Raw genomic sequence first — 25,229 nt, 5'->3', positions numbered from 1 at the left:
ACAGTGGGTTAAGCACAGGTGGCGCAAAGCGCAAGGACCAGCATAAGGATCCGCGTTTGAGCCCCCGGCTCCCCACCTGCAGGGGAGTTGCTTCATAAGCGGTGAAGCAGGTCTGCAGGTGTCTGTATCTTTCTCTCCCCCTCTCTGTCTTCTCCTCCTCTCCATTTCTCTCTGTCCTAACCAACAATGATGACATCAACAACAACAATAATAACTACAACAATAAAACAAGGGCAACGAAAGAGTAAATAATAATTTTTTAAAAGCTTAAAAAAAAAGACATTATGCTATATAATGCCTCCATGCCATAGAACTTTAAAACATTGCTCTGTGGAAAAACCATAGTTTATGATAGCTTTCTGTGGTTCAAACCTCCTCTTCCCATCTGTAGGGAGCAGAAGCAGGGCTACAGATTTCTCTCTTTCCCCTCCCTATCTCCCCTTCCCTCTCAATTTCTAGCCTATCAAATTAAAAAAAAAAAAAGAAAGAAAAGAATAGAAAAGAAAAGAGGCCACCACGACACCAAGCCCCAGTAATAAACTTGATGAGAGTAAAATAAATATATATATATTTTAAGTTTGAGGAAAAACTTTTGAATCCTCTTTATTCTGTAATATTTAGCTTGGAATGTCACTGTTTCTCTGCCATTCTAATTTTGAGAATAGACTGTGTTCTGCATATTTAAAGAATATTTGACTTTTACAAAAGTCTTTGTAGCTATAACTAGGATTATAAACCAAGATGATTTACAATGCATACTGATGCATATATTACAGCTCTCCATACTGGATGACTTCAGTTTATAAGTGGCTACTGAAAACATTTTTCCATATCTAGAGTAAGACATTAAATGTCTAGGAGCTTACTTAAGGAAATAGTTTTTCAGGTACTGCTTAGACACATATGATACAAATGTTCACCAACACTCCTCAACAGCCAAATGTAGTCCTACACTGTTCTGAATGGTAAACTTTATTTTGACAGAACTTGATACTAGTTTTTAAATTCTATTTCTCTTATGTATTGTGGTTTTGGCATTTATGAAGTCTTAGAAGGTAACATATTTAGATATGGGGAAAAGGACAGTATTCATAAAGTACTGATAAGTTATGAATACATATTTTACAGAGAGGCATATCATTTTCCAAATGTAAATTATAATCACATGATGGATCCTCACCAAATAAACACATTTTTGTGGGAGGGGACTTTTCAGATCAGTTTTGCAATTCAGTAAACTTCATTGTGACAAAGAAAATCTTTCAAGACTAGGACCATAAACCCTTTGAAAACAGGAATTCTTAGGTGATTTTTTTTGTTCCTAGTGCTATAATAATTCTTGAACATAACTTTTAGCAAGGGCTGAGAAGATAACATAATGATTATGCAGCTCTGAAGTCTCAGGCTTAATCCCCAGCACCACCATAATTAACCAGAGCTAAGCAGTGCTCTGGACTCTCTGTCTCTCTCTCCTTCCTTTTTACTTTCCTTCCTTTCCTCTCTAGATAGATGCCTCTGTATCTTCCTCCCTCCTCCTCTCTCTCTAAAAGAGCAGTGGTGAGTGATGTGGGGAATTAAACCTATGACTTTGGAGCCTCAGGTATGACCGTCTGTTTGCATAACCATTATACTATCTACCTCTGTCATTTAAAATAAATATAAAAAATAACTTTTAGGGAGTAAAAAAACTTTTGATTTGTGGTCCGGGAGGTGGTGCAGTGGATAAATTATCAGACTCTCAAGCATGAGGTCCTGAGTTCAATCCCCAGCAGCACATGTACCAGAGTGATGTCTGGTTCTTTCTCTCTCCTCCTATGTTTCTCATTAATAAATATTTTTTTAAAAAAAGAACTTTTGATTTGATTATACTTCAGATATGGTGTGTTTTCCTTTTAGTTATAGATTATGAAACACAAGGCTAAGATAAACAGAAGACACAACTTTGAGGCATAGCTTAATTCTTTTATTTTTTTATAAATATTTTTTTAAGATTTATTTATTAACAAGAGGGGAGGATGGTGAATGGTAGCATCATGCTGTCATATGCAGTGCTGGGATCAAAGTTAGGTCCTGATGCTTACACTTTACTAACTACCCCACCTTCCTCACTGCACTTAATTATTTTATGATAAAATTTTAGCATTTTATTTTTATGTCGCTTATAATATAAATGAAATCCCAGCTAAAACCTCTTGCATGTGTGGTATTGACTGAGTTAAAGAGATCACATAACTTACCCTTTAAGAAAATAGATTCTCTGCTCAACAATTTGTTTGGCTTCGTATGTTAACTCTCTTTTCAGTCACCAGGTTCCAGATGCCATCAGGATGCTGGCCAGGCTTCCCTGGACTGAAGACCCCACCAATGTGGCCTGGAGCTCCGCTTCTCCAGAGACCCACCCTACTAGGGAAAGAGAGAGGCAGGCTGGGAGTATGGACTGACCAGTCAATGCCCATGTTCAGCAGGGAAGCAATTACAGAAGCCAGACCTTCTACCTTCTGCAACCCTCAATGACCCTGGGTCCATGCTCCCAGAGGGATAGAGAATGGGAAAGCTATCAGGGGAGGGAGTGGGTTATGGAGATTGGGTGGTGGGAATTGTGTGGAGTTGTACCCCTCCTACCCTATGGTTTTCTTAATTAATCCTTTCTTAAATAAAAAAAAAGAAAAGAAAAAAGAAAAGAAAATAGATTCTCCTGTGAACTCAGGGCTAAAGTCAGTTCCCAATGCATTGGAACAGAATTGCACAAGATGCAGGGTTTTACCGATATCTGGTTGAATATAACTTTGTCCCTAAAGATAGAACATGTTGATCAAATAGGAATTGGCCAGTCATAGAGAGAAAAACAAACAAACAAAAAAAAACTCCAAAGGCAGGGAGACTGACACACCAAAGGATACTCTCTCTGGCCACTAACTACTAAAATATTTGGTATTCAGTAGTTATTAATAGTCACTGAATGAACTCTCTTCATTCTTAGTCCATGCTTATTTAAAAACCTTCTGATTACAAATCAACTCTCTATAACAAATTTTTCAAATAATGCTTAACTATTTCTGTTTAATAGATAATTCTTTTTATTACTATTATCAGTTGGAATACTTCCAACTAAAGTGCCAGAAAACATGACTCAAAATGCCTTAGGTAATATGAAAATGTATTTTTTTTTTCCTCCAGGGTTATTGCTGGGCTCGGTGCCTGCACCATGAATCCACCGCTCCTGGAGGCCATTTTTCCCCCTTTTTGTTGCCCTAGTTGTTGCAGCCTCGTAGCAGTTATTATTGCTATTGTTGACGTTGCTTTATTGTTGGATAGGACAGAGAGAAATGGAGAGAGGAGGGGAAGACAGAGAGAGAGGGGGAGAGAAAGATAGACACCTGCAGACCTGCTTCACCGACTGTGAAGCAATTCCCCTGCAGGTGGGGAGCCAGGGGCTTGAACCGGGATCCTTATGCTGGTCCTTGCACTTGGCTCCACATGTGCTTAACCCACTGCACTACCACCCGACTCCTTACATTTTTTTTTTTTTTTTATATAAGACCTCAGTTCTCTTAAACCATTCAACTGGTTTCTACTTTTGGGAACTGCCTTATTAATGACAGGGCAGTTGTCTGACAGGGCACCCTGTAACAGATAGCGGTAGATGGCCAGATTTCTCTCTCTTTCTTCATCTTTCTGATCCACCACCAAAATTCTGTGCCCTTACCCTCCCTGTGCCCTTACCCTCCCAGTGTACCCACTATTGTTCTCACAAAGTCCTAGAGACAGTTTGTTTCTGTTTTGTTCTTTTTTTTCTGGATCATGAATTCCAGTTCTCTAAATTCCACTTATGAGTGAAAGCATCCAGTAGTTGTCTTTCATCTCTTTGCTTATTTCCCTAAGCATAATCACATTATTTGTCCTGAAAGATATGGTAATTCCTTTTTTTTTTACCTGCAGAGTAGTATTCCATGGATTATATTCCATAACTTCTTTAACCAGGCATTTGTTGGTGGACATTTAGACTGTTTCCAGTCCTTGGCCAATGTGAATATTGTGTTTGTGAATATGAGGGAATATAAGTCCCTCTAGATAAATGTTTGTATGTTCTTTGGGTAGATGCCTGAGAGTGGTATTTCCAGGTCATTTTTATTTAAGGAGGACCATCCATACAGTCTTCTGAAGAGGCTGAATCAATTTGCATTCCTACCAGCAGTACAGAAGCTCCCCCTTTTTCTGCACAATCTTGCCAACATCCATCATTCCCTGTTTTGTTGGTGTAGGCTATTCTCACAGGTGTGAGATAGAATCTTAATGCAGTTTTAATTAGTATTTCTCTAATGATAGGTCAAGTAGAGAGCATTTCTTCATATGCCTGTGAGCCATGTGTATCTGTTCTTTAGAAAACTGTCTACTTCTTTGGCCCACTTTTATTATTTTTGGGGGGAGAGTATTGTTTTGTTGTTGAGCTGTACCAGTTATTTATACATGTTTGATATCAATTGTTTGTCTGACTGTGATATGTAAATATTTTCTCCTATTTACTGGATTGCCTGGTTATCCTTGTGTAGTTTGCTTTTAATGTGTAAAAGTTTTTAACTTTATATAGTCCCATTTATTTGCTCTTGTTTTCATTTCACATGTACATGGACTCAAGTCTCCAAATATATCTTTGATGTTAAGATCCTACAATGTTTCACTGAGAGTTTCTTTGTATACTTTAGAATTTCTGGTCTACTATCTAGATCTTTGGTCCATTTTCATCTGATTTTGGTGTATGGTGTTAAATGATGATCTCACTTTATTTTTCTACATGTGGCTATCCAGTTATTCTAGCACCACCCACTCCCCTCTTTGTTGGTTTGGTTTTGGCCCCTTTGTTATATACATTAGGTATATATGTGGGCTTATTTCTGAGCTCTCAATTCTCCATTGATTCTGGTGTCTATTTATATTCCAGTATCCTGCTATTTTAATTATTATTGCTTTATAATATAAACTGAAGTTGGAAAGTATGATACTTCCATTTTCTTTTTTTCTCAGAAGTGCTTTGCCTATTTGTGTGTAGGTTTTCTGTTTGTTTTGTTTTGTTTTTGTGGTACTACACAAATTTTTGACAAATTGCTATATTTCATTGAAAAATATCATTGGAATCTAAATAAGTATTGCATTAAAAGTTGGGTGGGGGTTGATAGCATAGTGGTTATGCAAAGAGACTCTTATGCCTGAAGCTATGAAGTCCCAGGTTCAATCCCCCATACCACCATAAGTCAGAGCTGAGCAGCGCTCTGGTAAAAAATAAAACTATAGATTGCTTTTAGTAGGGTGACCATTTTAATAATAATGGTTACTCTTCTAGTCCATGAACAAGGAGTATTCTTCCAATTACTTCATTCATTTTTTCCTTTTTCTTTTCTTTTATAATATATTGCCATCACTATGAATCCACTGCTTCCAGTACCATTTTCCCTCTCTCTCTCTCTCTCTCTCTCTCTCTCTATATATATATATATATATATATATATAACATATATATTTTTTTGAAGGATTGAGAGGGGAGGGGAGATAGAGAGGTAGAAAGAAAGATCGATACCTACAAGCCTGCTTCACTGCTCATGAAGACAGTTGCCCTACAGGTGGGGAGCGGTGGCCTGAACCCAAGTCCTTGAGTATGGTGATACAGCCACTACCTGGCTGCCTCATTTCTATTTCTTTTAACAAAGCCCTGTAGTTTTCACTGTAAAGATCTCTCATCTCCTTTGTGAGATTTACTCTAAGGTATTTTATATTTTGGAGGTCTGTTGTAAATGAGATTAAGTTTCCTAATTCCCTTTCCTCTAACTCATTTGTATATAGAGGTTTATGGGTATCATTCTATACTGAATTTATTGTTTTCAGTACTTTGTTTTGCTAAAGTCTTTGTGATTTTCTAGGTATACTATCATACTGTCAATGAATAATGATAGCTTCATTTCTTCCTTTCCAATATCTCTTTCTTGTGTGATTGCAATGGCAAGGGTCTCCAGGACTATGTTGAATAATAATGGTGATAGTGAACATCCTTGTCTGGTTCTTGATTTTTAGGGGGAAGGCTTTCAGTTTTTCCCCATTAAGGCTAATGTTAACTGTGAGTTTATGATATATGTACTTTACTATGCTGAGGAATTGTCCTTCTGTTCCCAATTTCTGGAGGGTCTATCACAAATGGATGTTTGATCTTGTCAAATGGCTTTTCTGCATCAATTGGTTTTGATCATATAGTTTTCTTTTTTATGGATAATTACATTGACTGACTTGTGAATGTTGAACCATCCCTAGTTACCAGAGATAAATCTCACTTGGTCTTGGTGATTTATCTTTTTGATATGTTGTTGAATTTGATTTACTAGGATTTGGTTGATATTCTTTGTATCAGTGTTAATCAAGAATATAGATCTGTAGTTCTCTTTTTGGGTAGAATTTTTTCCAGTTCAGGAATTAAGTGATACTTATCTCATAGAATGTTTTGAGATGATTCTCTCTCCTTGATTTTCTGGAACATTTTGAGGAGAATTAGTGTTAGTTCTTCTTTGAAAGCCTTACAGAATTCATTGATAAAACCATCTAGACCTGGACTTTTATTCTTGGGGAGATTTTTGATTGCTGATTTAATTTCTATATTAGTGACTGGCCTGTTCAAGCTATCAGTTTCCTCTTGGGTTAAGTTTGGGAGGAATTAATCCAATTCATTTAGGTTGCCTACTTTATATGCATAGGGTGTTTGAAGTATCCTTGTATCATTCTTTGAATCTAGCCATCTTCAGTTGTAATTTCACCTCTCTCATTCCTGATTGCTTTTATCAAAATTATCTCTTTTCTTTTTTGGTAAGTCTAGCCAGGAGTTTATCTATTTTATTTATCCCTTCAAAGAACCAGCTCTTGGTTTCGTTAGTCTTTTTTGAGTTATCTTTCTGGTTTCAATGTCATTAGTTCCTGCCTCTGATTTTGACTTTTTCTCTCCTCCTATTGACTTTTGGGCCTTTTTGCTGCACCTTTTCGTGTTGATTCAATTATGATGTCAGATAATTAACTTGAAACCTTTGGTCTAAAAAACAAGGACTCGGGAGTTGGGCGGAGGCAGCGGGTTAAGTGCACGTGGCGCAAAGCGCAAGGACCGGCTTAAGGATGCTGGTTGGAGCCCCTGGCTTCCCACCTACAAGAGAGTCGCTTCACAAGTGGTAAAGCAGGTCTGCAGGTGACTTTCTCTCCCCCTCTCTGTCTTCCCCTCTTCTCGCCATTTCTCTCTGTCCTATCCAACAACAATGACATAAGTAACAACAACAATAATAACCACAACAAGGGCAACAAAGGGGAAAATAAATAAATAAATATTTAAAAAAAAACAAGGGGAGTCGGGCTGTAGCACAGCGGGTTAAGCGCAGGTGGCGCAAAGCACAAGGACCGGCATAAGGATCCCGGTTCGAACCCCGGCTCCCCACCTGCAGGGGAGTCGCTTCACAGGTGGTGAAGCAGGTCTGCAGGTGTCTATCTTTCTCTCCTCCTCTCTGTCTTCCCTCCTCTCTCCATTTCTCTCTGTTATATCCAACAACGACAACAACAATAATATAATAACTACAACAATAAAACAACAAGGGCAACAAAAAGGGAATAAATAAATAAATAAATAACAAGGACTCAAGGGAAGGATAGACAAGAATGAATTCACATTTACATATATAACTATATATTGAAAATGAAAGACAAGGTCAAAGACTGTGAGAGAGCACTTTTAAAAGAGGAAAAACTAGAAAGAAACTAGATTTCTTAACCTATTGCCTTTTTAAAAAATTATTTATTCCCTTTTATTACCCTTGTTTATCGTCATTGTTATTATTGCTGTCGTTGGATAGGACAGAGAGAAATTGAGAGAGATGGGGAATACAGAGAGGGGAGAGAAAGACACCTGCAGACATGCTGCACTGCTTGTGAAGTGAACCTCCTGCAAGTGGGGGGCCGGGAACTCGAACCGGGATTCTTAAACCAGTTCTTGTGCTTGGCGCCATGTGCACTTAACCCACTGTGCCACCGCCCAGCTCCCCTAAACCTTATATTTTAGATTTGTTTATGAGAGAGAGAGGAGGAGAGGATCAGATAATCACTTTGGCATTTGTGATGCCAGGGATTAAATGCAGAATCTCTTACTTGAGAATCTTAATACCTTTATCCACTGTTCAACCCTACATATTTTGTGTTCTATAAAATTCTCAACTCTTTTTTTTTTTTTTAGTGACTTTTTTTTTTTGCCTCCAGAGTTATCACTGGGGCTCGGTGCCAGCACTACGAATATACTGCTCCTGGAGGCTATTTTTCCCATTTTGTTGCCATTGTTATTGTTTTAGCTGTTGTTGGATAGGAAAGAAAGAAGTCGAGAGAAGAAAGACACCTGCAGACCTGTTTCACCGCTTGCGAAGCAACCCCCCACCCCCTGAGGAGCTGTGGGCTCAAACCCGGATCCTTACGCTAGTCTTTGCGCTTTGCGCCAAGTGCGCGTAACCCATTGTGCTACTGCCCGATTCCCCCCAGATCGATATATTTCTATCCTTCATGTATTTATTAATTAATTAATTTATTTATTTTAAATAATTTATTTCTTTATTGGGGAATTAATGTTTTACATTCAACAGTAAATACAATAGTTTGTACATGCATAACATTCCCCAGATTCCCATTTAACAATACAACCCCCACTATGTCATTCATCATCTTTCATGGACCTGTATTCTCCCCACCCACCCACCCACCACAGAGTCTTTTACTTTGGTGTAATACTCCAATTCCATTTCAGGTTCGACTTGTGTTTTCTTTTCTAATCTTGTTTTTCAACTTCGGCCTGAGAGTGAGATCATCCCATATTCATCCTTCTGTTTCTGACTTATTTCACTCAACATGATTTTTTTCAAGGTCCATCCAAGATCGGCTGAAAACGGTGAAGTCACCATTTTTTACAGCTGAGTAGTATTCCATTGTGTATATATACCACAACTTGCTCAGCCACTCATCTGTTGTTGGACACCAGGGTTGCTTCCAGGTTTTGGCTATTACAAATTGTGCTGCCAAGAACATATGTGTACACAGATCTTTTTGGATGGATGTGTTGGGTTCCTTAGGATATATCCCCAGGAGGGGAATTGCAGGGTCATAGGGTAGGTCCATTTCTAGCCTTCTGAGAGTTCTCCAGACTGTTCTCCACAGAGGTTGGACCAATTGACATTCCCACCAGCAGTGCAGGAGGGTTCCTTTGACCCCACACCCTCTCCAGCATTTGCTGCTGTTCCCTTTTCTGATGTATGACATTCTCACAGGAGTGAAGTGATATCTCATTGTTGTCTTTATTTGCATTTCTCTGACAATCAGAGACTTGGAGCATTTTTTCATGTGTTTCTCAAACTTTTGGATCTCTTCTGTGGTGAATATTCTGTCCAAGTCCTCCCCCCCATTTTTGGATGGGGTTATTTGTTGTCTTGTTGTTGAGTCTGGCAAGCTCTTTATATATGTTGGTTATTAAACTCTTATCTGATGTATGGCATGTAAAGATCTTCTCCCATTCTGTGAGGGGTCTCTTGGTTTGGGTAGTGGTTTCTTTTGCTGTGAAGAAGCTTTTTAATTGGATGTAGTCCCATAGGTTTATACTTGCCTTAGTCTTCCTTGTAATTGGATTCGTTGTTTTTGTTGCTATAGAAAAAGGAACTGATTTCTGGATTTCAATTTCTTCTAGCTTAGTGTTTGCATAGAGGAATGCCACTGACTTTTGAATGTTAATTTTATAGCCTGACACATTACTGTATTGCCTCATGATTTCCAAAAGCTTCTTGCTGGAGTCCTTAGGTTTTTCCATGTATACTATCATGTCATCTGCAAATAAGGAGAGTTTGACTTCTTCTCTTCCAATCTGTATGCCTTTAATTCCTTGCTGTTGCCTGTTTGCTATGGCAAGAACTTCCAACACTATGTTGAATAGTAATGGTGATAGTGGGCAGCCCTGTCTAGTACCTGATCTGAGGGGAAATGCTTCCACTTTTTCACCATTGAGTATGATTTGGCTGTAGGTTTGCTATATATAGACTCCACTATCTTCAGGAATTTTCCATCTATTCCCATTTTTTGTAGTGTTTTGATCATAAAGGGATGTTGTATTTTGTCAAAGGCTTTCTCTGCATCTATTGATATGACTATGTGGTTTTTGGTCTTGCTTTTGTTGATGTGGTGGATCACATTGATTGATTTACGTATATTAAACCAACCTTGCATGCCTGGGATAAACCCAAACCCCACTTGGTCATGATGAACAATCTTTTTGATATACTGCTGTATCCGGTTGGCTAGGATTTTGTTCAATATTTTCGCATCTATGTTCATCAGAGATATTGGTCTGTAGTTTTCTTTTTTGGTTGTGTCCCTGTCTGCTTTTGGTATCAGGGTGATGTTGGCTTCATAGAAGCTGGCAGGGAGTATTCCAGTGTCTTCAATCTTCTGGAAGACTTTTAAAAGTAGAGGTATTAGTTCTTCTTTGAAAGTTTTGTAGAATTCATTTGTAAAACCATCTGGTCCAGGACTTTTATTTTTGGGGAGATTTTTGATAACTGTTTCAATTTCATTAGCTGTGATGGGCCTGTTCATGTTATCTACTTCCTCTTTACTTAGTTTTGGAAGTTGGTAGGTATCTAGGAAATCATTCATTTCTTCCAGGTTCTCTAGCTTGGTGGCATATAGTTGTTCATAGAAGCCTCGCATGATATGTTGAATTTCTGCAATGTCTTTTGTGATATCTCCTCTTTCATTTACTATCCGATTTGGGTCTTCTTCCTTTTTTGTTTTGTGAGTCTGGCTAAAGGCTTGTTGATTTTGTTTACTCTTTTGAAGAACCAACATTTACTTTCGTTGATCTTTTGTATGGTTTTCCTATTCTCAATGTTATTTATTTCTGCCCTAACTTTGGTTGCTTTAGGATTCCTTTGTTCTTCTTCTTCTAGGTCTTTAAGATGTGTTTATTTGTGCCTTTTCTTGTTTCCTAATGTGTGCTTGTATAGCTATCAACTTCCCTCTTAGGACTGCTTTAGCTGTGTCCCAAATATTTTGATAGCTTGTGTCTTCATTTTCATTGAACTCTCGAAACATTTTGATTTCTTCCTTGATTTCCTCTTTGACCCGGAAGGTGTTAAGAAGTGTACTGTTGAGCTTCCACATTTTGGGACTGTTACTAATCTTTTGTTGATTGTTAAGTGTTAGTTTAATTCCACTGTGGTCTGAGAAGATGCTTGGGATGATTTCAATGCTCTTGAATTGGCTGATGCTGTCTTTGTGGCCTAACATATGGTCTATCCTTGAGAATGATCCATGTGGATTTGAGTAAAATGTGTATTCCAGTTTCTTGGGATGAAACACTCTGAAAATGTCCAATAGTTCTAGTTTATCTATCTCTTCATTTAGCTCCCTTGTGTCTTTACTGATTTTCTTCCTGGATGATCTGTCAAGTTGAGATAGTGGGGTGTTGAAGTCCCCTACTATGATTGTGTTACTGTTAATATATTGCTGTAGCTCTTTCAGTAGAAGTTTGATGTATTTAGATGGCTTCTCATTGGGTGCATAGATATTAATAATTGTTAAGTCCTCTTGATTGACTGATCCTCTGAGCATTAAGTAGTGTCCATTACTATCTTTTTTAATCTTATCAATTTTAAAGTCTATCATGTCAGATATGAGAATAGCTGTTCCTGCCCTTTTTTGTGGGCCATTGGCTTGTATGATAGTTTTCCATCCTTTCACTTTAAGTCTGTGTTTGTCTTGTTGAGTTAGGTGAGTTTCCTGTAGACAACATATTGTTGGGTTGTGTTTTCTGATCCATCTTCCTACTCTGTGCCTTTTAATAGGTGAATTCAGGCCATTGACATTTATTGATATCAAAGATTGAAGATATTTTTAACGCCATTCTTGTAGAGTTTTAGAGTGTTTTGATATATGTCCTATTTGTGGTGGTCTGGTTGTTTGTAGGAGACCTTTCAGAACTTCTTTCAGGCAGGCTTGGTGATGGTTGATTCCTTCAACTGTTGCTTGTCTGAGAAGGTTTTGATGCCTCCATCTAGTCTGAATGACAGTCTAGCAGGATATAGTATTCTTGGCTGAAAGCCTTTCTCATTGAGCATTCGATAGATATCTTGCCATTCTCTTCTGGCCTGTAGTGTTTGTATGGAGAAGTCTGCTGCTAATCTTATGGGTTTTCCTTTATAGGTGACTCTTTGTTTTTCTCTTGCAGCCTTGAGGATCCTTTCTTTATCCTTATTCCTTTCCATTCTAAGTATGACATGTCTTGGTGTCTTTAGGTCTGGGTTAATTCTGTTTGGGACCCTCTGGGCTTCTTGAATCTTTATGTCTTTGGTGTTGTCTAGAGAAATTTTCAGCTATTATGGCCTGGAGAATGCTTTCTTCCTCTCCTTCTCTTTCTTCCTCTGGTAAGCCAATAATGCGTATATTGTTTCTTTTGAAGTCATCCCATAGGACTCTGTTGTTGTGTTCAGCATCTCTTAATCTCTTTTTGAGATCTGTTACTTCTTTTTTAGTTGTCTCTAATTCATCCTCATTCTTGCTAATTCTGTCTTCAGCCTCATAGATTCTATTCTCTCTGCCCTCTACTGCTTTCTGGAGTTCATCTATTTTGTTTCCCTGCTCTGATACTGTTTAGCTTGTTCAGCTAGTTGCCTTCTTAGCTCAGCGATTTCAGCTTTCAGCTCTCTAATAACCATGAGATTATTAGAATTTTCTTCCATATTCTCATTTGTTGTTCCTGCATTTCTGATTACAATTTTTTCAAATTCTTTACTCACTCCTGTTATTATTTCCTTAGCTAATGTTTGGATGTTGAACTCGTTGTTTTGTGCTTCACCCTCTGGAGGACTTTTAGCTGGACTCTTGTCCTGGTTCGATTCTCCAATAATTTTTCTTGTTGTTTTAACCATTTTATATATTATGTTATGAGTTCCCTTTATCAGTACTTTTCAAATTATTGATCACTATTGCCTGGATTGACTTGTGTCTAAGTAATTTAATTAAAGGTTTTACCATGGTGGAAGTTAACAGTTTTTTCAATCCCTGAGTTGGAGCTCAGTGGTGTAAAAGCCTCTTTTTTTTTTCCCTGTAGGCTATGGCAGCCTGAGGGCTTTTAAACTATCAATAGGCTTCTTAGCTTAATCACTGACTCCTGACCAAGAGATAAAGCAGGGTGTGGCAGAGATAATCCAGTGGTTATGCAAAGAGACTTTCACAGCCCCTCAGCTATGCCACCGAGGTATAGGTCTTCTCCTGAGTTTCCCGGTTAGATCTCTGTCCCCTGGTGTCCCTCCCTGTTGCTGCTCGATTCTGAGGGTAGTAGCAATGGAGACTCAGAGTTGCACTTGGTGAGTCTCTGGGGAGTCCTCTCCTCCCTTCAGCTGTCCCCTTGTTGGTGGAACAGACTGGAGGTGGTGTCTCCACTGATAAACTGTCGAACTGTTAGCAGTCACTTAATCTCTCCTTAGGCCCCTCTCTCCTCTCTGTCACCAGCCACAGGTGTTTGTACTCACGGGTGATTTACTGGGTTCCTGTGGTCATTCTAGTCCTGTCTTGTTTCGGTCCGGGTGGTCTCCTTTGGTATTCCTAGTTGATCCGGGAGAGAAGAGGAGAGGAGAGGAGAGGAGAGGAGAGGAGAGGAGAGGAGAGGAGAGGAGAGGAGAGGAGAGGAGAGGAGAGGAGAGGAGAGAAAACGATCTGCTGCTCATAGCTCCGCCTCCCTATCCTTCATGTATTTAAACTCTCATATATTCTCTGTTCAATTCTCAGTTCTTAGTATTCTCTAGTGTATTCCAATTCACTTTTCTTTAATCTCGCTGATTCTGTTCTTAATGCCCCCACTGATTTAATGATTGAATTATTTCTAACCATATTCTAGAAATCAACCTATTTCATATCTTCTTGTATTTTTATGAATTAAGATTATTTGTTTATTAAACTCTTTAGTAGGGGGCCAAGCGATGGTGCACATTACACTGTACAAAGACCCTGATTCAAGCCTTCTGTCTCTTACCTGTGGTGAGGAAGCTTCATAAGCAGTGAAGCAATATTGAGAACTCACATCTTGCTGTCTTCTTTGTCGTTTAAATGGGACACAAACTCTTTTAACCTGACCCACATAAATATTAAAGCTTGGTACTGATAGACTTCCCCTACCTCGGACCCCTGCTGGGGGTTTCTTGGAGGATGGTATATTGGGTTTTTATCTATTATAAAACTGTAAGACTCTAGAGCTTTCTTTTTTCCCCTAAAAACTCAGTTACACATTTTTTTAATATGGTATATTTTATCCACCACTTCTAGATATTTGACCCAAAAAAAATGTTTTCAAACAAAAGGCCTTTTTTTTTTTTTTAACCAGAGCACTGCTCAGCTCTGGTTTATGGTGGTGCCGGGGATTGAACCTGGGACTTTGGAGCCTCAAGCACGAGAGACTCTTTGCATAATCATTATGCTATCTACCCTCGCCCCAAAAGGTTTTTATATTTATCAATTTATTCCCTTTTGTTGCGCTTGTTGTTTTATTGTTATAGTTATTATTGTTTTTGTTATTGATGTCATTTTTGTTGGATAGGACAGAGAGAAATGGAGAGAGGAGGGGAAGACAGAGCGGGGGAGAGAAAGACACCTGCAGACCTGCTTCACCGGTTGTGAAGCCACTCCTCTGCAGGTAGGGAGCCAGGGCTCAAACTGGGGTCCTTAACGCCGGTCCTTGAATTTTGCCATGTGCATTTAACCCACTCCGCTACCGCGGACTTCCCAAGTTCTTTTTTTTTTTTTTTTATTTAAGAAAGGATTAATTAACAAATCCATAAGGTAGGAGGGGTACAACTCCACACAATTCCCACCACCCAGTCTCCATAACCCACACCCTCCCCTGATAGCTTTCCCATTATCTATCTCTCTGGGAGCATGGACCCAGGGTCATTGAGGGTTGCAGAAGGTAGAAGGTCTGGCTTCTGTAATTGCTTCCCTGCTGAACATGGGCGTTGACTGGTCCATACTCCCAGCCTGCCTCTCTCTTTCCCTAGTAGGGTGTGTCTCTGGGGAAGCTGAGCTCCAGGACACATTGGTGGGGTCTTCAATCCAGGGAAGCCTGGCCAGCATCCTGGTGGCATCTGGAACCTGGTGATTGAAAAGAAAGTTAACATACGAAGCTAAACAAATTGTTGAGCAATCATGGACCCAAAGCTTGGAATGGTGGAGAGGAAGTGTTAGGGGGATACTCACTGCAAACTCTAGTGTACTTCTGCTTTCAGATATATATTTTGCAGTAGTTTATGGATACGTGTGAACATAAGCTTTCTCTCACAGAAACTGGTGTATATCTAGGTTATGGGACTTTGTTAGAAAGTGAACCACCTGAGATGAAATTAGAGTGTACTATAAAAGGAAAGGTCTCACCCGAGTAATGAAGCTGAAGGGTTGTCATTCCACACATGAAGTCTCTGGACACAGTCTGAGGTGAAGCATGTTGAGGTGGCAATCGTTGCGTTGATTAGGTTGTGATCGGCGGATGCAATATTATTTGGTATGGATTGGGAGACGCATACAGGAAAGTGGGCCCTATCCAAGGGTTCCAGGACTGGGGGAAGTAGGGGCTCTATAGTGGAGATGTGAGGTTCCTGCTGTCTTAGGGTTCAAAAAGACAATTGATAGTTAATGTTATCATCACATTATTTGGTAATTGGGTTAATTTTGAAAAGTCCTTTTGTTATGGTTTGCTGTACAATATCCAGTATCTTGTATATAGCTGTGCTATTGGATGCTTCTAATCTACTTGGTCTAGGCTTTTGAGAGAGTCCGCATATCAAATACACAGCCTATATATTAAAAAGATTCAGTTTGTGTTTTGAAAAACTTTGAGACATACAATTGATTTTCCCCCTCTCATATTAATTAACTACTGATTTATATGTCCACATTTTGCTAGGAGTGTACATAAACACCATTCCCACCACCAAAAGACTGTGACCCATCCCTCCCACCCACTCCCACCCCCCACTGGCCCAGGAAGCTGCATGTCTGGGAGTCAGGCAGTAGCACAGCGGGTTAAGCGCACATGGCCCTTTGCCAAGTTCTTTTTTTAATTAATTATTTATTTATTGGATAGAGACAGTCAGAAATTGGGGGGGGGGAAGGGTGATAGAGAGGGAGAGAGACAGAGATAACCTGTAGCACTGCTTCACCACTGGCAAAGCTTTTCCCATGCAGGTGGGGGGGGTTGAACCTTGGGCATTCTAACAGGTGCGCTCAACCACGTGTGCCTACCTCCTGGCCAAAAGTTTTTCTTTCTTTTTTTCTTTTTTTCTTCCTTTTTTTTTTTAAATATCTATTTTATTTATTTATTTATTCCTTTTTGTTGCCCTTGTTTTATTGTTGTAGTTATTATTGTTGTTGTCGTTGTTGGATAGGACAGAGAGAAATGGAGAGAGGAGGGGAAGACAAGAGAGGAGGAGAGAAAGATAGACACCTGCAGACCTGCTTCACCGCCTGTGAAGCAACTCCCCTGCAGGTGGGGAGCCGGGGTTCGAACCGGGATCCTTATGCCGGTCCTTGTGCTTTGCGCCACCTGCGCTTAACCCGCTGCACTACAGCCCGACTCCCCTTTCTTTCTTTTTTATTTTTTTAACCAGAGCACTGCTCAGCTCTGGCTTATGGTGGTGCAAGGGGTTGAACCTGGGACTTTGAAGCCTTAGGTGTGAGAGTCTTTGCATAACCATTATACTATCTACCCTGCCCTATAAAAATGTTCTATTTAAGTATGAATACTTACTTTTTATAGCTGGAAGATTTTGACTATGAACAGTTTTTTGGAAGAATTCAATGGCATTTTTGTTTGTTTTTACTTGGCACCAGGGAATGAAATTCAGCTTTTATACATGTACTATAGTGCTGTATGACCTCCTGGGCTCCAATTTTACTTTTTTTCTTTTTTTAATTCAGTGAGTGATAGAAAAGACATCATAGGGAGTTGGGCGGTAGTGCAATGGGTTAAGCACACATGGCACGAAGCTCAAGGACCGGGGTAAGGATCCCGGTCAGGGCCCCCCACCTGCAAGGGAGTTGCTTCACAAGGGTGAAACAGGTCTTCAGGTGTCTATCTTTCTCTCCCCCTCTCTGTCTTCCCCTCCTCTCCATTTCTCTCTGTCCTATCCAACAATGATGACAACAACCATAGCAATAATAACTACAACAATAAAAAACAAGGGCAACAAAATGGAAAATAAATAATAAATATAAAAAAATTTTTAAAACCATCACAGCAATACTCACTACCCATGAAGCTTCCCAGATGCTCTTCATGGAACGTACTCCCATGTACCATGCTCTACCAGGTGCCCTGCCTCCCACTCCCAGAGATTCATCAGGTTTTTGTTTTAACTTTTTACCACCAAGGTTTTCAACAGGACTCCATGCTCCATGCCTGCACAATTCTACCTTCTAGACAGGACTTTTTCTTAATAGAGGGTTAAAAAAAAAAAAGAAAGAAAGAAAGAAAGAAAGAAAGAAAGAAAGAAAGAAAGAAAGAAAGAAAAGAAAAGAAACAGAGAGAGGGAGAGAGAGAAGAGCTACCACAGCACTGTTCCACCACTTTTGAAGCTTCAGGTGTTCTCATGGGGTGGTTTGAGTCCAGGTCCAAGGTAATGTGTGAGCTCTACCAGTAGTAAGCCATCTTTCAGTCCTCAGTTACATTTTTAAATATGGAGATTACATATTTTGTCCAGCAAAGTATAATTCAACTTATATCTTTGCCTGTTAAGTCTGTGGTACAACTTGAATTAAATTAATTAAACAATACTTCCCATCTCATCCCCCATCCTTCTGACAGCCAGCATTCTGTTGTCTATCTGTATGAGTTTTATTATTCTAGCTACTTTATACTAATGAAATCTTACTCTATTTCTTCTTCTATGAACTGACTTCTTCTATGAACTGACTTATTTCATTCATTTGTGTGTGTGTGTGTGTGTATACAAATTTGAACATGTAATATATATATTACATGTTTTATTCCCCATTTGTAAACAAATATATACTTCAGTTGCTTTCTTATTTGGGCTACTGCTGTAAGCATGGGTGTCACCTTTTTAAAATATGCAGTGAGGAGCATGAAAATGTTGGTCTTTTTAAATGCTGACAACCTTAATCACAATATAAGTTTAACTGCCTGTTAACACTTAAAAAACATGAGAGGTTGAATTAGCTTAATCTTTGTGTAATAATGAATGTAGTTCTTAAGAAATAGGGCTTGGTCAGGCTGAGTGGTAGCACACCTGGTTGAGCGCACATGTTACAATACTCATAGGACCTCGGTTCAAGCCCCTGGTCCCCACCTGCAGGGGGAAAGCTTTGCAAGTGATGAAGTAGGGCTGCAGGTGTCTCTCTGTCTCTTTCCCCCTCTATCTCCACCTTCCCTCTCAATTTCTGGCTGTCTGTATCTAATTAAAAAAGAAGAAGAAGAAGAAAAGAAAAAAATAGGGCTCGGTCAAGTATCACAAAGCAATAGATTATTTGAGCTTAATTGGGAAGAGGAGAAATCAGGGCTAGGGAGCACCTGTCTAGGTCTAGAACAAGAATGTGAAGGAACACTTTGAAAGGATCAAGCTCAGGCATTTTATTTCTTTTTTAAAAAAAAAAAGATTTTATTTATTTATGAGAAAGATAAGAGAGAGATCCCTACGCCAGTCCTTGCACTTTGCTCCACCTGCACTTAACCTGCTGCACTACTGCCCGACTCCCTCTCTAGCTATTCTTATGTGAGTTGATACAATGCAAAGGCTTGGTGCAAGGTATGAAGAAACTATAACTGCTCTGTGTTCATAAGGACTGGTTCTGAGAGCCCATTGCACCACCTTCCAGACCACACATTTTATTTCTTTATATTGCACACATAAGTGAAACCATACAGCCTCTTCGACCTTCTACGACTCCATTACTGTTGGAACTATTCAGCTCGTCAATGTATATAAGCCTCCCAGTGCCTCATGGGATAACGAGGTCCTGCCTAGCCCGAATCACCCAGCCGTTTATGTTGGAGACTTTAATAGTCATCACCAAGACTGGGGATATTCCTCCACTCGTGCTGACGGCTCTATCTTAGCCGATTGGGCTTCAGCGAATGACCTCTCCCTATTATACGATCCCAAACAACCAGGCTCTTTTCACAGTGCTAGATGGAATAAAGACTCATCACCCGACCTATGCTGGATTAGCACAGTCAACGGCCAAGCCTTTCCCGCTACGAGACAAGTTCTCAAGATCTTCCCGCACAGTCATCACCGCCCAGCTATCATCCACATTGGTCTCCAGCTCCCACTGATTCTGTGCTCAGAGAAACTAAGATGGAACTTTCGGAAAGCAAACTGGCGTCTGTTCAGTGATCTTACCAACAAATCTATTCCTGTAATTCCAATTAACTCTATCCCCTCTGAAGATTCCTACAGGCGCTTCCGCCAGGCCATCTTCAAAGCAGCTTCCCAAGCCATTCCTCGTGGGAGACGTGCTAACTATACGCCTTGTCTTGATGCTGAATGCGAGCAACTACTAAAGCAGTATGATGAGTCGGGCGACCCAGATGTGGCTGACCATCTCATTGCCTCCCTGGATGCAGCACGCCAAGCCCGCTGGCAACAACTCACGGAAAGTCTGAACTTCACCCACTCAAGTAGGAAGGCCTGGAAGCTTCTTCACAGACTGGGTGCCGGTAGCCAACCCCCTCCCGTCTCCCATCCTCCCGTATCTCCAAACTCAGTGGCCAGTAACCTAACTCAAGTTGGACGTGCTAAGATCGACCCAGTCTGGAAAAGAGAAATTTCCCATGAGTGGTCATCCCACTTCCGGTTATCTTGTCCATCTCCAAAACTCTCTCCCTTTACACTGTCTGAACTGGAAGATGCTTTGAAGAGGGTTAAACCGGGAACAGCTGCTGGCTATGATAACATCACCCCAGAACTCATTCTTAACCTGGGCCCCGCGGCAAAGAAGTGGCTCGCTTCATTCCTGTCCCACATCTTGGAATCTGAGTCTATGCCCAAAGTTTGGCATCATGCGAAGATCATAGCGGTTTTGAAACCAAAGAAAGACCCAACACTGGCTGCCAGCTATAGACCAATTTCTCTCCTCTCCGTGTGTTACAAACTCCTTGAGAGGCTGCTTCTATCACGTATTTCTCATCTTACAGAGAAATTCCTATCACCCGCCCAGGCTGGTTTCCGCCCAGGAAGATCTACCTGCGAACAAGCCATGGCCCTCTCAACTTACATTGAAAATGGATTCCAGAAGAATTTAAAGACAGGTGCTGTCTTTGTTGATCTCACAGCAGCCTATGACATGGTCTGGCACCGTGGTCTCCTAGTCAAGATCTCAAGATGCCTGCCTCCATGGGTGGCCAACACTATATCGTTTCTTCTCCAAAACAGAAGATTCCGGGTACATCTGGGTGACAAGTCTAGCAGATGGAGACTTGTCTCAAGTGGCCTCCCCCAGGGCTCTGTTCTGGTTCCTACGCTATTTAATATTTACATCAATGACCTCCCAGAAACTTCTTCAAGGAAGTTCATCTACGCCAATGACATCTGCTGTGCAACTCAGGCATCAAAGTTCGACATCCTCGAGGAAACACGAAAGACATGTCTCTGATATCTGATTACTGTAAAAAATGGCGACTAATTCCTAGCACTGCTAAAACGGTATCATCTGTTTTCCATCTACACCATGCCTCGGCCTCACGTGAGCTTAATGTGCAGCTTGGCAATACGAGAATCCGGCATGAAGCCCAGCCAGTCTATCTTGGCGTTACTCTTGATCGCACTCTGTCATTTCACAAACATCTCATAAAAACTGCAGCAAAGGTGGGCGCGAGGAATAACATCATTGCAAGACTGGCCAGCTCCTCATGGGGCGTGAGCGCTTCCACACTACGATCATCCTCTCTGGCATTATGCTATTCCACTGCAGAATACTGTGCCCCAGTATGGTTCCGTAGCCCCCATGTCCACTTGGTCGATTCCAAATTATATTCCTCCATGAGGATAATTTCTGGAACCATCCGTTCCACCCCGGTTCCATGGCTGCCAGTTCTTAGCAACATCGCCCCGCCAGATATTCGTCGGGATGCGGCATCATCTAAGTTCATTTCCCACGTCTACGCTCGACCGGACCTGCCAATATACGCGGATATCTTCGCCCACCCTGTCCAACGCTTGACGTCTCGTCACCCAATCTGGTCCCCTACGCCTTCACTGAACTTCTCTGTTCCAGTCTCTTGGAAACAGAGCTGGCAGTCAGCTGAGGTAAAGAACAAACATCTCATCACAGACCCCTGCAAGCGTCAACCCGGCTTTGACCTAGCACGTTATGATTGGGCCCTCCTCAATCGCTATCGAACAGGCCATGGCCGGTGCGCCGCTATGTTCCATCACTGGGGAGCCAGAGACGACCCGAACTGCCCCTGCGGTTTCAGACAGACTATGACCCACATAGTCTGCCACCTCTCCAGATTCAAAGGAGGTCTCGAAACTTTACATCAGGCTCAACCTGATGCTGTTGACTGGCTACGGAAGAAGGGCAAACGCTAGAAGAAGAAGTGAAACCATCCCATAGTTGTCTTTCAGAAAAATGCAGATCATTGGGTAACAAATGGAAACTATAGCAGTATGAGTCCTTTAACACTCAAAATGGAAAGATAAAGCTCCTAGACTTCTTCCTCCCTGCCTTGCCTTATTTTTATTATTATTTTTTTAATGCAGAGCCAGAGGGTGGGCCTGGCTATGCAAAAGATTTCAGGTACCACCATATGCCAAAGTTGAAAAGTGCTCCAGTGAAAGGAAAAGAAAAGAAAAGAAAGGAAACAAGAAAAGAAAATTAAAAGAGATGGGATAAACTTGGGCCTTTTCCATACAGGATAGCCACTAAGTTGTCTCATAAAGCAAATTTTCTTTCTTTCTTTCAAGAGGGGCGTTATCTCTATTTTTTAAAAGGGAGTGAAGGCCAGCAAAATAGCTCAACTGGATAATACACCTACTTCCTCATGCACATAACCCAGGTTCAAGCCCAGTTCCCACTATACCTGAGGAAGCTTTAATTTGGTAGTATCTTTCCCTCTCTCCTTCTCTGTTTCTTTCTGTCTGGAGGGGGAAAATGTCAACTTGGAGTGCAGAAGTCTCAGTGACAACAAAATAGTAATAAAATAATGTTTAAAGATAAAAGAAAATTAATTTCTCAGATACTTTAAGTCTATTAGAGGTTTGCTTTTATCCAGAAAACACTTGAAATTTCTGGACTATTTTTGCTTGTCACTGCATGTACATATTTCTTTTTTAATAGTAGCAAGGGACAGATTCATTCCTCAAATTCACTGCAAGACTAGTTTTCTTTCTTTCTCTCTTTTTTCCATTTTTGATCCTCACTGAGGCTTCACTGCTCTGGACTGACTTTTACAGGGAGAAAGACAGAGAGAAAGACACCACAGCACTATAGATTTCCTCAGTATATCTAGAGGCCTGGCTTAAGCCTAAGTCATGTCAATGACAAAGCAAGTGCACTATCCACTTGAACTAATTTACCAGCCTGCAAAAAATTATTTATCAAACTTCTAACTTCAAAGGAAATTGTCACAAGAGTACAGTTTGATGAAACAATTAGAATATACCTAAAAGGTAAGTTACCATGTTCATTGTCATTTGCATTATATGTTAACCATCTCCTCTTCTGTTTAATACTAAGATTTCATTGGATTTCATGTTTGCAGTCTAAGGAAAAATTAATAGTGGTTACTTCATGATCTCTTTTTTTTTTTTTCAGATTTTTTGTTTAAGTTCCTAGTAATTGGAAATGCAGGAACTGGCAAATCTTGCTTACTTCATCAGTTTATTGAAAAAAAATGTAAGTGATAGCAAACAGTTGACATTTTTTATGCATGTCTTCTGACATTTTTCTGCTTATATCAAAACTTGCAAATATTCTTCAGGATAAAAGCTGTGATTTATGGATTTTTTCAATTAAATTAAAAGTCTGTGGTATTACACTTTTAGTAATATGACTGGATTTTTATTAGATTAACATTTAGTTTAGTAGTGGTTCATACTTCAATATACAATCATTTTTCAGATACTAAAATACATTTTAGCGGTAGAGGTGGTAGCAAAGGGTTTCTGTTGTCTGTCAGGATCTTCCCAAGAAGCCCCAAAATACCTTTGAGAAAAAATAATATTTGATCTGCAGTGACTTTGTATTATAGTTAAGGCAGGTGCTACCATCAGTTATTTTTTTTCAAAGAAGTTGATGTGTGCTCTTGGGATGGCCATATAGTAACTGATTAAACTCAAGCCCAAACCTTATGACTACAGAACCATTCTTTACCATTGTCTGACCCAATTTGGGTAAAAAACTGATGGGAATATATATACATTTTAAAATCCCTTAAAATAGTAGTGCTAGATTGGGTCAATAACTCAGCCTCTTAGAATACCAAATTATATACCTAAATTCCCTCAGAGATTGCAGCTCAGTCCCTAGCACCACCTTTCTTCCTTTCTTTCTTTCTTTCTTTCTTTCTTTCTTTCTTTCTTTCTTTCTTTTTTTCTTTCTTTCTTCTTTCTTTCTTTCTTTCTTTCTTTCCTCTTCCCTCCCTCCCTCCTTCTCTTTCTTTCTTTCTTTCTTTCTTTCTTTTTAAGATAGTAACAGACAGCAGCAGAGATAAAGAAGGAAAGAAATCATGGCACCAAAGCTTTCTTCAGTGTCACAGGAGCTGGGTTCTAACCCGGAACATGCTCATAGCAAAGCAATACGCTCACTATCCAGGTGAATTATTTAGTCAACATTCCCTGACACCAGAACTGAGTAATGCATTGACCCTCTCACATAGTAAATAAATATTTTAAATAAATATTGCTTTTATAATAATGGAGAAATGACCTATTTAGTGGCAGTATAATATGAAACACAAACTATAAATCCAGGACTTGAAAACAATTAATTTCACTTAAATGAAGTATAGCTAAAAAATATACATAGGATAACTGGTGATGGAGTAACATGATAAATGAGACAGCATAGGATATCTTGAAGGAAAATCCAAGAAAGCATTATACTGTTCCTATTTTCATCAAGAGCTTCTTAGATCTCACATTTATTGACATAGAATCAGCAGGGTTGGTCACAGAACCAGTCCTTATGAACACAGAGCAGTTATAGTTTCTTCACACCTTGCGCCAAGCCTTTGCATTGTATCAACTCACATAAGAATAGCTAGAGAGGGAGTCGGGCAGTAACGTGCAGGTGGCGCAAAGTGCAAGGACCGGCTTAAGGATCCTGATTCGAGCCCCTGGCTCCCCACCTGCAGGGGAGTCGCTTCACAAGTGGTGAAGCAGGTCTGCAGGTGTCTGTCTTTTTCTCCCCCTTTCTGTCTTCCCCTTCTCTCTCCATTTCTCTCTGTCCTATCCAACAACGACATCAATAACAGCAACAATAACAACTACAACAATAAAACAAGGGCAACAAAAGAGAATGAATAAAAAAGAATAGCTAGAGAATATTGGCCCAAGTATCCCAGTTGTTTGATCTTTCTCTCTATGCTGTAGAGCACTCTCTCTCAATAGACTTCCCTCAGGTCCTCACAGTAGAGATTGGTATACATGGCTGGTTGGTCTGTGTGCTATATAGTAATAATGGAAAGGATTTCACTTTATTTCCCTTGTTGCCACATCAGAACTGTTATGCCCTTGACCTTGGTTGTTGTGGTTTGAAAGCTTATACCAAAATTTGTCTGGCAAGTCCTTGAAAATAGTTACTAACTATATGTAGTCATGATTTATGATTTTCTTAAACATTAGGTATGATTCTTTTTTTTTATTGTAGTTATTATTGTTGTTGATGTCTTCATTGTTGGATAGGACAGAGAGAAATGGAGAGAGGAGGGGGAGACAGAAAGGGGGAGAGAAAGATAGACACCTGTAGACCTGCTTCACCGCTTGTGAAGTGACTCCCCTGCAGGTGGGGAGCCGGGGGCTTGAACCGGGATCCTCACGCTGGTCCTTGTGCTTTGTGCCACCTGCACTTAACCACTACGCTACCGCCCGACTCCCGGTATGATTCTCATGATGTGTCCACCTTCTAGCCTTTTAGTATGTGTAACTTCTTTTAGAAATTTTTAGAAAAAAAAAATACTT

At 40.1% G+C, this 25,229-nt stretch overlaps 1 protein-coding gene across 5 annotated transcripts in view; it reads left to right on the top strand.

Moving 5' to 3' along the window:
• The window catches only part of RAB4A (RAB4A, member RAS oncogene family), an 82,652-nt gene that overhangs the window by 10,211 nt on the left and 47,212 nt on the right, over positions 1 to 25,229 (top strand). For 4 of the 5 annotated variants that reach the window (XR_009550217.1, XR_009550218.1, XM_060192031.1 and 1 more), the window contains exon 2: positions 22,864 to 22,944. The exons of the other annotated variant lie outside the window; for it this stretch is intronic. Coding sequence is in view for 2 of the 4 variants with exons in the window: in XM_060192031.1 (XP_060048014.1) it covers positions 22,864 to 22,944 (81 nt within the window). In the remaining 2 variants the exon portion in view is untranslated. The remainder of the gene's footprint in view (positions 1 to 22,863; positions 22,945 to 25,229) is intronic. 5 annotated transcript variants of the gene reach the window in all.

This window comes from Erinaceus europaeus, chromosome 6 (assembly GCF_950295315.1).
Source record: "Erinaceus europaeus chromosome 6, mEriEur2.1, whole genome shotgun sequence".
NCBI classification, from domain to species: Eukaryota; Metazoa; Chordata; class Mammalia; order Eulipotyphla; family Erinaceidae; genus Erinaceus; species Erinaceus europaeus.
This window is presented reverse-complemented; position numbering and strand designations above follow the sequence as displayed.